General features: G+C 44.5%; 1 protein-coding gene and 1 long non-coding RNA gene across 2 annotated transcripts in view; both read left to right on the top strand.

Moving 5' to 3' along the window:
- Positions 1-15,638, top strand: part of LOC306938920 — a 366,267-nt gene that overhangs the window by 110,377 nt on the left and 240,252 nt on the right. The gene's annotated exons all lie outside the window — the stretch shown is intronic.
- dtnbp1b (dystrobrevin binding protein 1b) lies at positions 746-13,915 on the top strand (the record flags this gene model as incomplete). The annotated part of the gene is made up of 4 exons (XM_079522922.1): positions 746-761; positions 2,509-2,676; positions 12,038-12,181; positions 13,602-13,915. 4 exons carry the CDS (start codon positions 746-748, stop codon positions 13,913-13,915), a joined length of 642 nt encoding a protein of 213 aa, XP_079379048.1.

Below are 15,638 nucleotides of genomic sequence, written 5' to 3'. Positions count from 1 at the left end.
GGCATCCTGAATTTTCAACATGGCACCCATGGCAGCCATTTTTCAAAATGCCACCATTGACATCCTATTATAAGGCAATATTTTCAAAATTTCCTTATGCTTTAAGTAGCATGTGACATATCAAACTAGGGGGTTTTCATGATGCTGAATCTATTCCAAGCATTAGTTTTGCATAAAAACACTCATTGGGCTAAATTTGGCGATAGCAACTTGCCCAACTGTGCTGATGTCAGCACATTTGGGCAAGTTGCTATGGCCAAATTTAGCCCAATTTGGCCAATTAGCCCAAACTAATGCTTGGAATGGATTTAGCATCATGAAAACCCCCTAGTTTGATATGTCACATGCTACTTAAAGCATAAGGAAATTTAGAAAATATTGCCTTATAATAGGATGTCAATGGTGGCATTTTGAAAAATGGCTGCCATGGGTGCCATGTTGAAAATTCAGGATGCCTCCACATCCAATTATGTTTGGGATGCCCTTGGCTATATGTGTACCAGATTTCATGCTTTTATCACAAACTGAACGATTCCTTTATATATTGGAGCTAAGCAGCCATTTAGAATTTGACCTCTCCCGGGCCTCAGAGGTCAAATCAGACTTGACTCCACATCTGAAAATACACCTCATGGTATCATCTAACTATGGTAAAAGTTTCATGCTTTTTTGAAAAAGTGCAAATTTTTTTGGTAATCCGCTGTACTAATTAGTGAGTGAGTAGTGCATATTATGTGGAGTGGAGATGATGCTGGAAAAAGGTGGGAAAAGAAAAAGTTCCTTTGCCAGCGAGGATTTCCCAGTGCATGGTTAAGTGGAGCGTACAGCTGTACATGCAGCAGTGGGTTGATGGGGGGTTGGGAAGGGAAGGAAGCGTGAGCCTTCAGTGAGTGTTTTCTATCCTGTGCAGCGTACTGGAGAGAGCGGGATGGGACTTAATGAGGGCTATGCGTGAGTCACGCTGTGCGCTATGCACGGTTCTGGTTCAGCAGTGATTGACCCCCCCCTGGACCCTCCAGAGGATGAGCTACTTACTTGGCCCCCTCGTCGTCTATACCCATCATACATTTATTACTTTGACATCATGGAGCTTTTCTGACGCTCTGCATGGTCACGTGAACATCGAGTACGAAACTACCAGAGTGGTTTAGAGCAGTGTTTTTTTAACCAGTGGTCCGGGGACCACCAGTGGTCCTTCAGGGGGGTTCCAGGTGGTCCCCATGCAGCTAAATGATGGAGTTGCAAACCAAATGGACCCTTATAGGTTTTTAACTCTTGAGAGCATAAAATGAAACCAAGTGGACCCGTTTCATTTTACACTCTCAAGAATTTTGATAAACGTTTGCCAAAAGCATGGAATTGTTGACAAAATCTTATCCAACGACAACAATATATAGTTTTGGGTCTGAGAGGCTAAATCTCATCAAATGGTGAAAACCACACAGAGAGAGACAGAGAGAGACAGAGAGAGAGAGAGAGAGAGAGAGAGAGAGAGAGAGAGAGAGAGACTCTGTTCACTCCAATGGACCAATTATTTTACAGGGATGGTCGTCGATCATGGAGCCTCTCAATAGTTTCTGGAAGTTAGCAGCAAACACTAGCAGCAGCAGCAGTTCTTTTTAGAGTTGCAGCTTAACAGACCGTTTGTGATGCACTTTAAAAAGGTATATAACGTAACGGTTTAAACCACTTGAACCCTAGTAGCGCCCCTGTTCTGGGACGAACATTCAGCGAAAATAGTCACAACGAGACAGCTTGTGTAGATTGGGCCAGTTTCATCAAAGAGATCTGGTGGTGTAGACTAGAGTGAAATACTAGCATAGAGCCCTGGGGGACCCCAGTCAACTACTGTACATACAGTTGATACTGTATACTGCTGGGTTTAAGTGGTTAAAGAATCAGATATTATCATCACATCTGAATCAATTTAACGTGTAACAGGAACTCTCTCTCTAAACTGTAAAGCACCTTGTGCTACAGCCCATGTATTAACCCAGTCAGGACGGGAACCCCTTTTTGGGGTTCTTGTTGCTATGCAGTGTTGTCTTTGACAGCTTGATTTTAGTTTTAGTCGACTAAATGTATTTTGGCGGGCCTTGATGCCGTCGTAATGACTGATCTTAGCGCGTCGCACTGCGACGCGTCGTGAGCTTGTAGATCTGCTATTTTCAGCATGCAACCAAGTGTAAAATTACTTATATTGGATCTATTGTCCACTAGTCGCTTCCTAGCATTTTAGTCTAGTTTTAATCTGTTGACAAAATTGTCAATACATTTAGTCTTAGTTTTAGTCATCATAGCCTAGTTTCCATTTAGTTTTCGTCAGTGAAAAAAGGTAGTCAACGAACATTTTTCGTCTTGGTTTTAGTCGACAAAATTAACACTGTTGCCATGTACATGCTATTGTATCTATCGGCCTCAGTCCTAATATAAATGGATGCTATACAATTCCAGTTCATCATTATTAGCATCATTTTGTATAACTCGTTCTGTGTCTTCCATTGCCAGTGGAGTTGGAGTCGGAGCATGCTCAGAGGGTCCCGGGGGCGGAGCCGCCTGGGGTCCCGCCCCCTCAGGTCAAGCTGAAGGAGAGACAGAAGTTCTTCGAGGAGGCGTTCCAGCAGGACATGGAACAGTACCTGTCTACGGGCTACCTGCAGATCGCCGAGAGGAGAGGTGAGAGCTACAACTAGTAGAGGTTAACAGTTTAATGGCCCATGACGTAAATCACCGTCAAGTTCAAGTGCACGGTCATGTGCCCGAGGCGGAGATTGATTCATCACCATCAAATTAGTGATAGCAAAACCGGTCGCATCGCTCCACAGCCTAGATGCGCTTGTTGCCCAATCCTCTGTGTTGCACAACAGTGACAAGTCATCGAAAATGTCCCCTGCCTGTTTAGCCGACGACAACGAAAATCTTAAAACGTTAATAACTCGCGATCTAAATCATCCCGCCTAATTATAAAAAAAGATCCCGTGTTTGACGGCCCTCCGCGGTCCAGTCGCTAGTCGCGATAGATTTATTCTTACCTCCCGTTGTTGTCGATCGCATCTTTAGTGTTGGCTATTGTGGCTATTGTTAGCTGCTACACACACACACACACACACATTCACAACAACATCCGGTCCGTCTGTAAAAGTGGTCCGGGCGCTATAAACGATGGGCACATTTTATGAATGGATTAAATAGGCGCAGGCCCTTAAGGTGTTGGGGTGCCCAGAAGGTAGATTGTGATCTACCAATAGATCACAAAGGCCTTGCAGGTAGATCACATGACATGCCCCAAAATATATATCATTACAAAAAATTAAGGTGACTTGATTGATTAAAAGAGCCTGTCAGCTCAAACAAGCAATAATTTGCTTTCAATAGTGGACACACACACACACACACACACACACACACACACACACACACACACACACACACACACACACACACACACACACACACACACACACACACACACACACACACACACACACACACACACACACACACACACACACACACACACCAGTAGCATTACAAAGTCGTATACAAATAACTACGAATTCCATTATCCTCTCTCTATTTCCCATTCCAAGTGTGTTTGTCTTATAGTTTTCAGCAATGGGATAATACTTTTTTTTGGGTGAGGTCATCTTGTTGAGCTGGTCATTGTGAAAGTAGCTCTCAAGTCAAAAGTGTGGGCACCCCCTGCCTTATACCAAGCATTAAGCTGAAATACTCAAACCTGGGCCTCCATATCAGACGATTGAGCTGTGATAGCTTTCCTCAAGCAGGGCTCCACCGCACTCTCCCGAGTGCCCTGTCACTAAAACACACCAAGTAGAGCCATTACTTTGAATAATGCCACTAGGCCATATAAATGTAGACTTCCAGTGGGATTGTAATAGAATTGCACAGCAGTTTTACCTCGTGCATTACTGCCAAAAAACCCAGTGCTGAAATACCCGTAGGACACAGTGAAACGAGGGAGAGAGTGAGATATGCGGCCTGCTCTGAAAGATCTATGAGACTCCATTGGCCCGGCTGTTTGTAATGGGATTTCCCCCCCCCCCCCCCGACGTCTGTTACTTGTCTGTCCCTTAATCCAGTGGAAACAGCTTGTTAGAGAGAGAGTAGCCTGGAACTCACCTATGCTTTTTATGGCATAGGCAGCTCCCGATCCTGCCGGGAGAAACTATGCGCAGCTGTGCGACATGAGACTAATTACTTAGAGCGACAGAGAGAGAGAGGAGTGTGTGTGTGTATATGTGTGCGTGTGTGTCAATTTAACAAAGGTGCAGACGATCAGAAATCAGCAGAGAGTGAGCGATGTTTGCGCTACTCTATGCCAAATTGAAGTGGACTCGGACCCAGACTTTTTTTTTTCTCCCTGGAAATAAAAACGTCTGGGTTTCCGAGGCTAGAGAGAGAGTGGATACAGAGAGGAAAGAAAGAATCGCTTTGGGTCTATGTTGACAACCAATGGGTCACACTAGGTTTAAAGCGGGGGTTCCCAAACTTTTTCATGTCAAGGACCCCCAAATTGACACTAATGAGCCCGCAAACCCCCATTTGAAGAGATACGCCAGGGACCCCCATAAGAGAAGATTTTTTTTTAACGGCTCTAGCAGTGATTTTCAACCTGTATAATTTCAAGGACCCCCACAGTTTGACATGAATTAGTCTACGGACTTAATTTTGTACGGATTTAATGGCATTTCTATCTCTGGGACCCCAATTTATATTGTAAAATCAATGTTAATTTTACTCTGAGAGTGTGGACCCAAATGGACCCTTACCCATAAGGGTCCCTTTGGCTCCTAACTATCATTTAGCTGGGGACTCCCACAAGGACCCCTGGGGGTCCCCGGACCCCACTTTGGGGTCTTCTTTATTTGAAACGTTTACATCCATTTGTGGATCTTCTACAAGTGAAGGCTTATTCATAGTCTGGATTTTTGGTGGTGAGGTGACACGCCCCGTGAGGTGCCCACCGGAGCGGTGGTGAGTAAAAACAGAGAGAAGGGGAGAGCGGTGGTTTGCTCTTCACCGCGGCTCAGTGACATCATGTTGTAGTTTTGAGTGAAGCGGTGGTGGTCACCTCACCACCGAAAATTCAGACTATGAATAACGCTTGAGTCATGCACAGTACACACCTGTTAGGGATTTTAGGAATTCGGTGTGTGAATTCTACCTCTTCCCCCTGTGTTTAAAAGCTGTGATTTGTAGTTCCATGAATATCATTTAAGTGTAGTGTTTCTTGATGTGTAGCAAACACACTTGGAATGTGTCGGCTGCTGTGCAATTACAATTAGGTAAGAAAACATCATTACCAGCAACATTACTACCAGTGGTGAGACTTTACGACATCTTACTAGCAGAGAAAAGCACATCTGGAAATGACACCCCGAGTCTGATTTGACTTAACGACACAAATCTGCATAAAAGATCACTGCTAAAACAAATGAAGCACCAGTATGAGAGAGATTTAGAGATGGAAAGAGAGACAGGCAAGGAGGAGAGAAGAGGTCCCTTAAAAGGGCTGAGGTCATTTTGTCTGATGAGAAAACCATATAATTGAATGAACAAACATACCTCATTGGAGTGATGTATCACCATGGCCACCATATTTTGTGTGGAGAGCCATATGCCTCCTAATGCGGATTGTATAGAGCGCCGAAGTCCTGACGTCACTCGCTCATCCCCTGGTTCTGCCTGGTTCACTCTATGGAGAATAACATGGGCTCATCTTAAAATCGTTTCATAAACAGTAAAACAAACTCAGCATTATTGTCAGGGAGGTGTCTCTGTATCGTTTGCGACAGTCAGTCACGACAGTCAGTCACTCATATATGATATTTTTTTCTAGCGAAAATGTAACTAATTCAGCAGCAGTAACAATAGCGTTTTCTCTCAGTCAGTTGATTCTTCATATCCATGAGTGAAGCGGCCGGGGTGACATGTTTATTTTTCAAACAGTTATTATATGAGGCGATCTAAAATCCCCCCTATGGGGATTACAATGAGATCATGGCTTCACTTGGTTGGAAGACTTTTGATACTAACTACAACCTCATATTTTCTCAACAATAATATATCTGTTGTCTTTGAACTGTACACTAGTTAATTTCAATTATTATTTGTAAAAAATGTTTTTTTTACAATGCAAAATAAAAAGTACATGAACCCGTGGATTTGCGCCCTCGACCGATATTGACGTCAGACTTCGGTGCTCTATTCCCCACATACTGTAATGTATCTCTATTGAAGCAGAAGGTTTCTCAAATGTTAATAATCATAACTTGCTGAATTTTCTTTTTTTTGGGGGGGTGGGGAAGGGACGGACTTAAACATCCTCATTTGGTTCTGTCCTGCATTTGTCTTGTCTCTCAATCTCTCTCTCTTTTGGTCGTCTGTCCATCTTACCCAAATCACCCCCTCCCCTGATGCAGAGAGAGCGAAAGAGAGATGGGTGAGGTTTGTGAGTGAGGTACAATAAGTCTCAAGAGTCACACACGCCCCCCCCCCCCCCACACACACACACACACACACACACACACACACACACACACACGACTGCAGGTAGGAACACTTCCTCTCAGCAAGGGGTGTTTTAGGCTAGGTTATGGCAGTGTGTGTGTGTGTGTGTGTGGTGCGCGCGCGACCCGCACGTAGCCATGTGCGTGCGTGCAAGTGTGTGTGTGTGTCCACAGTGAATAACATTCCCCTCTCTCTCTCTCTTTACTCTCTACTGCTCTCCTACCCTGTGCTGCCCTCTTCTGCTCTCCTCATATCCGTGAGGTATGGTAGCCCAACGGTGTCCCCTCCCCCTGCTGTGTGCCAGCCAATCATCTCCCTCCTTGCTCATGTGTCGGCATCACCCCCCCCCCCCCCCCCCCCCCCCGCACTCTGCCTGGCTGTGTTTGACGCATGCAGCACCAGCCTCAACGTAGAGGTGGTGACTCAAGACTGGAGACTAGTACGCTATAGTGTACACTGGAGCCTACTGGAGCCTACTACACTATAGTGTACACTGGAGCCTAGTACACTATAGTGTACACTGGAAGCTCTAGAGCCTAGTACACTATAGTGTACACTGGAGCCTACTACACTATAGTGTACACTGGAAGCTCTAGAGCCTAGTACACTATAGTGTACACTGGATCCTACTACACTATAGTGTACACTGGAGCCTAGTACACTATAGTGTACACTGGAAGCTCTAGAGCCTAGCACACTATAGTGTACACTGGAGCCTACTACACTATAGTGTACACTGGAAGCTCTAGAGCCTAGTACACTATAGTGTACACTGGAAGCTCTAGAGCCTAGTACACTATAGTGTACACTGGAAGCTCTAGAGCCTAGTACACTATAGTGTACACTGGAGCCTACTACACTATAGTGTACACTGGAAGCTCTAGAGCCTAGTACACTATAGTGTACACTGGAAGCTCTAGAGCCTACTACACTATAGTGTACACTGGAGCCTACTACACTATAGTGTACACTGGAAGCTCTAGAGCCTAGTACACTATAGTGTACACTGGAAGCTCTAGAGCCTAGTACACTATAGTGTACACTGGAGCCTACTACACTATAGTGTACACTGGAAGCTCTAGAGCCTAGTACACTATAGTGTACACTGGAGCCTACTACACTATAGTGTACACTGGAGCCTAGTACACTATAGTGTACACTGGAGCCTACTACACTATAGTGTACACTGGAGCCTAGTACACTATAGTGTACACTGGAGCCTAGTACACTATAGTGTACACTGGAGGCTCTAGAGCCTAGTACACTATAGTGTACACTGGAGCTCTAGAGCCTAGTACACTATAGTGTACACTAGAGCCTAGTACACTATAGTGTACACTGGAGCCTACTACACTATAGTGTACACTGGAGCCTAGTACACTATAGTGTACACTGGAGGCTCTAGAGCCTAGTACACTATAGTGTACACTGGAGCCTACTACACTATAGTGTACACTGGAAGCTCTAGAGCCTAGTACACTATAGTGTACACTGGAGCCTACTACACTATAGTGTACACTGGAGCCTAGTACACTATAGTGTACACTGGAAGCTCTAAAGCCTAGTACACTATAGTGTACACTGGAGGCTCTAGAGCCTAGTACACTATAGTGTACACTGGAGGCTCTAGAGCCTAGTACACTATAGTGTACACTGGAGCCTACTACACTATAGTGTACACTGGAAGCTCTAGAGCCTAGTACACTATAGTGTACACTGGAAGCTCTAGAGCCTAGTACACTATAGTGTACACTGGAAGCTCTAGAGCCTAGTACACTATAGTGTACACTGGAAGCTCTAGAGCCTAGTACACTATAGTGTACACTTGAGCCTACTACACTATAGTGTACACTGGAAGCTCTAGAGCCTAGTACACTATAGTGTACACTGGAGCCTACTACACTATAGTGTACACTGGAGCGTAGTACACTATAGTGTACACTGGAGCCTACTACACTATAGTGTACACTGGAGCCTACTAAACTATAGTGTACACTGGAGGCTCTAGAGCCTAGTACACTATAGTGTACACTGGAGCCTAGTACACTATAGTGTACACTGGAGGCTCTAGAGCCTAGTACACTATAGTGTACACTGGAGCCTAGTACACTATAGTGTACACTGGAGGCTCTAGAGTCTAGTACACTATAGTGTACACTAGAGCCTAGTACACTATAGTGTACACTGGAGGCCCTAGAGCCTAGTAACTATAGTGTACACTGGAGGCTCTAGAGTCTAGTACACTATAGTGTACACTAGAGCCTAGTACACTATAGTGTACACTGGAGGCTCTAGAGCCTAGTACACTATAGTGTACACTGGAGCCTACTACACTATAGTGTACACTGGAAGCTCTAGAGCCTAGTACACTATAGTGTACACTGGAGCCTACTACACTATAGTGTACACTGGAGCCTAGTACACTATAGTGTACACTGGAAGCTCTAAAGCCTAGTACACTATAGTGTACACTGGAGGCTCTAGAGCCTAGTACACTATAGTGTACACTGGAGGCTCTAGAGCCTAGTACACTATAGTGTACACTGGAGGCTCTAGAGTCTAGTACACTAGTGTACACTGGAGCCTAGTACACTATAGTGTACACTGGAGCCTAGTACACTACACTAGAGTGTACACTGGAGCCTACTACACTATAGCGTACACTGGAGCCTAGTGCACTATAGTGTACACTAGAGCCTAGTACACTATAGTGTACACTAGAGCCTAGTACACTATAGTGTACACTGGAGGCTCTAGAGCCTAGTACACTACACTAGAGTGTACACTAGAGCCTAGTACACTATAGTGTACACTGGAGCCTAGTACACTATAGTGTACACTGGAGCCTACTACACTATAGTGTACACTGGAGGCTCTGGAGGCTAGTACACTAGTGTACATTGGAGCCTAGTGTGTACACTAGTATAACACTAGTGTACACAAAAGCATAGTATCTAGGAGCGTAGTGTACTTATATACACTAGCCTAGTGCACTGTCTATACTTTGTCACATGCTGATAATAGCCAGTCTATAAGCTCACAGTCACAACAGCTTACACCGCTTGTATATCTGCTATATTGGCACACAACAGAGTATATGTATAAGCTTTATTGATGTCGAGTGTATGTGTGCTAGATTGCAAATATACATGCTTGTAACGTACACTATAACGGACACGTTTTCTTTGCATGGTGCAGCGTGCTACATCTACACTAACGCTTTGCATTGGGCAGTGAGAGAGATTTAGCCAGCCTCTCTCTGTTTATTCATCTATGGTGGATTTAATATTTATACTGTTTGTAGATGAATGGGTTAAAAAGTAAAACGTGTGGTAAAACGCATGTTAAGTGACAACCGTGACAACTTTTAAAACCTAAAAATAGTGTTGTTCACACGTGTATCGTGCTAACATGGATGTTCTATTACCAGCAACGCCACGTTTCAAGCATCTAATTTAACTATTCCTCAGATGCTGCAAACAACTTTTGTGCTAATACATATAATAAATAATCCATGGCAGCATGATCTAAGTGTGCAGACTATTTGTTCCGTTTCCACGTGTTCTTATGTCCTTTCACCCCATTCGACTGGTATCATGTATTGAATCGGCGAAATCATCCGTTATCAGCACGTTTGAATGGTGCCAAAATGTCCATACTGGCATCCTCACTGTTCAGTATGTCATTATCACTGATGTCCTGACGGAGGCGCGCCGTGTCTGGTGGCCCTGAGCTACGTGAGGCACCGCCGAGCGAGGCGCTAGCCGAGCGAGTCGCCGTGCCGAGCGTTGCGAAGGCCACCAGACCCGACTCAGCGCCGTCTGAGTTACGTCCTGATAGGCAGAGAATAGTATTATTAGTAGCTCCTAGTTCCATGCACCGACAATAGTTGGAAATGACACGTCCACCAGGGGGAAACCTTGACCAGGCTATGTGGTGAGGATGCCAGTATGGACATTTTGGCACCATTCAAACGTGCTGATAACGGATGATTTCGCCGTTCCAATGCAGAGATAACGGTCGAATCCGCTGGTCCTTTGGATTTGCATGCCTTTTAAAAACGTTTAACCAAGATACTAAAGGACAACTTTAGTTTTTTTCAAGCAAGGTTCATGTTTTAGGTTGTTATTAGAGAAAGTAAAAGATGAGTGTTAATTGTTTTTCATTTGCTGCTTTTTTTTGTTTTAGCGATTTTAGCTATTTTTGACAGGGGGGCGGGCGCATTCGAACATGTTCCTAAATATGTATTTTTTTACAAAACATATGGCGATTTATTTTTGTATTATTTACTATAGTCCTACTAGACCCCAAAAAATTATATCTGGCCACAAAAGATCACAGGATCTATTGAATGTGACAACATATTGAGCCTATACGACACACAGTATGGCATCCCCCTAGTACCTCTACCTTCACATTCAGTAGATCCTGTGATCTTTTGTGGCCAGATGTAATTTCCTGAGGTAAAATAATACAATACAATAAAATAAAATAAAATAAAAAGCTCTAGAGTAAAGTTAGTCTTCACAACATTGTACAAAAATGAAACCCGTCTAAACCGCGCCCTGTCACAGAAACATGGTTTGGAGTTGTCATTGTACCCAAGGGCCATTCTGCAGCTAAATATGAACCCAGCGTTTGTGGTTCACAAATAGGAAACCAAATGAATGCTATTATGGTATCAAATGCAAAAATAAACTCAAAACCACAGGGGCACGGTGGCACAGTCGGTAGTGCTGTCGCCTCACAGCTAGAAGGTCCTGGGTTCGATTCCCGCTGGGGACGCTGTGGGCACTGGGGGCGTGTTCCCTCCTCCGTGTCATCAGTGCCCATACCTGAGGCGGGGTTGGCGAAAGGGCCTTTCTGTGTGGAGTTTGCATGTTCTCCCCGTGTCCCCTAGGGTAGGTACCCTCACAAAAACATGTCGTAATCTCTAAACTACCTCCCCCTGGCCAGCCGGGGCACCTGATGGAGGGGAAAGGAACTGGTCGGAATAACGTGTTCCTTCCACGCGCTACGTCCGGCCGGGGAAACTCTCCCCTGTCAGGTGAAAAGAAGCAGCTTGGACTCCTCATGCATAGAAGGAAGCATGAGGTCAGTCCGCTGGCCCCCCCCCAGGTTGGCAGAGGAAATGTAGCGCCCAGGATTACATTAGATAATTGACACTGGGTTACAAAATTGTGGGATAAAACATTTAAAAAAATAATAATAATAAACTCAAAACCAAGAACCAGCCATTTTACAAGTCTTTGTTATAATAGCAATACTGTAGAAGCAGATATCAGCGGTCTAGTATCTTACACACAAGCCAAAATAAGACTGCTTTCCCATCTAACATTTCTCACTCCATTTGCTTTTTTTTGCTTGGTGTTTGGAAGTGAAAAAACAAAACAAAATCACTTCCTGTACTCAGCCATGCACCTACCAGTGAACTCTGGGTCCCGTAGTCTTGTATGAATGAACCAATCATCTTTGTCCTCCTGTGTGCCGTGGTGGTGTCCAGAGACCATAGGCAGCATGTCCTCCATGGAGGTGAACGTGGACATGCTGGAGCAGATGGACCTGATGGACATGTCTGACCACGAGGCCCTGGACGTCTTCCTGCTCTCTGGAGGAGAGGACAACAGCGCCGCCTCGCCTGTAATGGGTAGGACGCAACACACACACACACACACACACAACCACACGTCAAGTCATTGAACTTATTGCACACAGGCTTAACAAATGTACACTCCGATTGCCGTTTTAGAAAATCCATTAAATCATAGCGCCCAATCGATTTATAGCAACGGAGCACTTTTACAGACGGACCGGAAGTTATACCGGATGTGGCTGGAGCAGCTAAATGTAGCCAAAACACTCTAACGGCGATCGACAACAACGGGAGGCATGATTCAATCTAACGTTACTAGTGACTGGACAGCCGGGGGGCCGTCTAACACATGATCTTTTCTTAGAATTGGACGGGATGATTTAGATCAAGAATTTTAAGATTTTCGTTGTCGTCAGCTAAACAGGGGGGGAACATTTTCGATGACGTCCCACCGTTGTGCAACATCGAGGATTGCGCAACAGGCGCTCCTAGGCTGTGGAGCGATGCGATCCGTTTTCATACCAATAAACTTCGTCTTTTGGATAAAACTTCGGCTGTGTCGCGTTGCGAGCTTGTAGATCTGCCATTTTCAGCAAGCGTAAAAACAGTCATTACGACGGCATCAAGGCCAGCCAAAATGCATTTTAGTCGACTGAATAAACTGTGGATTTAGTCGACTAAAATCTTATGATATTTAGTCGACTGAAACTAGACTAACAATAAAACATTCCAGGTTTTGCTATTGTTTTCTTTGGATTTTGTTCAAAAATGTACAAAGTGACAAAAAAAAAACAACACTGCTTCCTACACTCTCTCATCGGTTTGTGAACCAACTGAGGGCTTTTGGATTTAACCTTCATATCTATTTATGTACTACACAGAGTCACACAAAATGTGTCCCTGGCATAGAAGAAGGGCACCGTTCTGGTCTTTTTGACGCACTTATTTTTAATATTTTTTATCCCACGATTTTGCAGTAGTTATCTAATGTGATCCTGGGTGCTACACTTCCTCTGCCAACCTAGGGGGGCAGCGGACTGACCTCATGCTTCCTTCTATACATGAGGAGTCCAAGCTTCTTCTTTTCACCTGACAGGGGAGAGTTTCCCTGGTTGGACGTAGCACGTGGAAGGAACACGTTATTCCGACCAGTTCCTTTCCCCTCCATCAGGCGCCCCTGCTGGCCAGGGGGAGGTAGTTTAGAGACCAGGATTACTGCGTGTTTTTTGTGAGGGTAACTAAGGCCCTTTCGCCAACCCCACCCGCCTCAGGTCCCCCAGCGCCCACAGCGTTCGAATCGAACCCAGGACCTTCTAGCTGTGAGGCGACAGCACTACCGACTGTGCCACCGTGCCCCCTCCCCCCCTATATTATGTGAAATGTGTAAATGAATAAACCAAAAACTGCCTAAAACAGATAACCAAAACAAAAGAAAATTACCTGTGCGACGGTGTCTCTTCCTCTCCGTTTCCAGGTCCAGACGTGGAGTCGTTCACCACAGAGATCAGCCTGCAGGTCCCCACGCAGGCCGAGTGGCGCCACAAGCTGTCGTCCCTGTCCTCCACCTGCACCGACTCGGCCAGCCAGGACACGGACGCCGGGGAGGAAGAGGAGGAGGAAGACGAGGAGGACGAGGCGAAGAGGGAGGAGGGAGCGAGGAGGAGGAGAAGGGCGACGACCCCCGTGGTGGTGACCCTGGACGACGAGGAGGTGCACCCCGACACGGCGCTGGTGGACGGAGCGGAGCGGCAGACCAACAAAGACTGCAGTGAGGAGAGTGGGTCATAGGTTAGGTTTCAACTGAGACCGCCTAGCTGCACTGGACTAAAGGATGTGCACAAACCCACGAAATGCACATACATACTTACTGTACGCTCACAAACATACAGTACAAAAAAAAACAGCCAAATAAACAAATTCAAGGTCCAAATCTTTACATAATCCAGTCAATTTGCCATAATAGAGGGTGTGCGCATTCATAAAATAAGTGGCAAATCGAGTGGCAAAGTGAGTTTAACGTTGTTTAATGCTGTTTAATGCTATCAGATAGGACTTTTCTGTTTGAATGTATGGGCTGTCAAGGCCAGAAAGTACGTTTTTTTTTGCTACTCAGTAGGTGTTCCCGCATAAATTCCGGGTACGATAATGATGTCACTCACGCGCATACCCTCTATAAGTCAAACGTGGATTGCTGTGGTTGGGAGGAATATATACTGTACGAAAGGGAATGGTCTGAAAATGGATTAACTAAGTAACCACTGCCAAATGGGTTTATATGCAGAATTGCACATAATATTCCAGTAGTATTCAGAATAATTCAGTATTCCATTTTATGAATTTGTGTACCGGTAAAATCCTGTTTACAAGCCAGGTTAAGCTAAAAGTCAGACTTTTAGAAATTCAAATAAGACATACATTTTACATAATGAGGTTTGTGTACTGTACTGTACATCCAGGACATTTAACTAGTGGTCTTTGCAATCAGTTCAAATCCCATTTTTATAGAAGAGTATTCAGTTTAATATAAAAAATCTTCACGATAACAAAATATGCTTATATGACAGTGTATCCCCAAAAACGGGCTAATGTGTGTCTATATGTGCAGTTCAACACTAAAAGGGTTAATTTGCTTGCCATGCGATGTTCACCTGACAAATTGCATTATGAGACCAAGATTACAATGCAACAAATGTCACACTGTCTCAGACAGATAATCACAGGACTGACTCTGACATACTAGGCTAACCTTGCCATGGCTTGACAGTCCCTGGACAATAATGGACATTCAGGTGAAACTTCATCTTTTGGACTGGACTGGACTGGAATGAGGACCAAATCCATGTTTTTTTGACTGTCTGTGTGTGTGTGCGCTGCACTGGAAAATACCCAGAATGATATAGACAAAACGGTTTCAAACTGACAACAGTAACATTTGTTCCAACATCCAACCGAATCAACTTATTAAGTTTATCGTTTCTTAATATAGCATGGTTCATAGGAGGACGTTATTATATGGACCAAAGCTAGGTTTCGTCTAATTAGCTTTAGCTTACGATATTTATAGAAAATATTTTGTGATGGGCTTCTCCATCTCCCGACCACTCTATCGTTAGCTAACAAAATTACGCTAGTTAGTTAGCCTGCTGTGTTAGATAAGCTTACACAAGATAGGCTAATTATGCAATGATATGGACCATTCTTGAACAGTTTGAGACTTACAAAAAAAAGGGAAGCTAAAAAGGTGGATATTGTGTTCTGTGTAACAGCATTACGCCATAGGCTAAATTATATCTCTCCCCAAACCAACCAGCCTCAAATATCTCCTGAAATGTTGGTTGACTTTAATGTTAATAAATAATAAACGTCCCCCTCCGAGTAGGCCTGGGACCATACCCCCTCTCCCACTCCCCCATGTGCGGTTTTCTTTCTTTATTTTTTAAGTAGCCTGCCTACCTTGAAAACTGAATAAAACTTTTAACTTGTCAACCGAGTTATTGGGCAGAATAGTCAT

This window comes from Electrona antarctica (genome assembly GCF_951216825.1).
Source record: "Electrona antarctica genome assembly, chromosome: 15".
Taxonomy (NCBI): Eukaryota; Metazoa; Chordata; class Actinopteri; order Myctophiformes; family Myctophidae; genus Electrona; species Electrona antarctica.
This window is presented reverse-complemented; position numbering and strand designations above follow the sequence as displayed.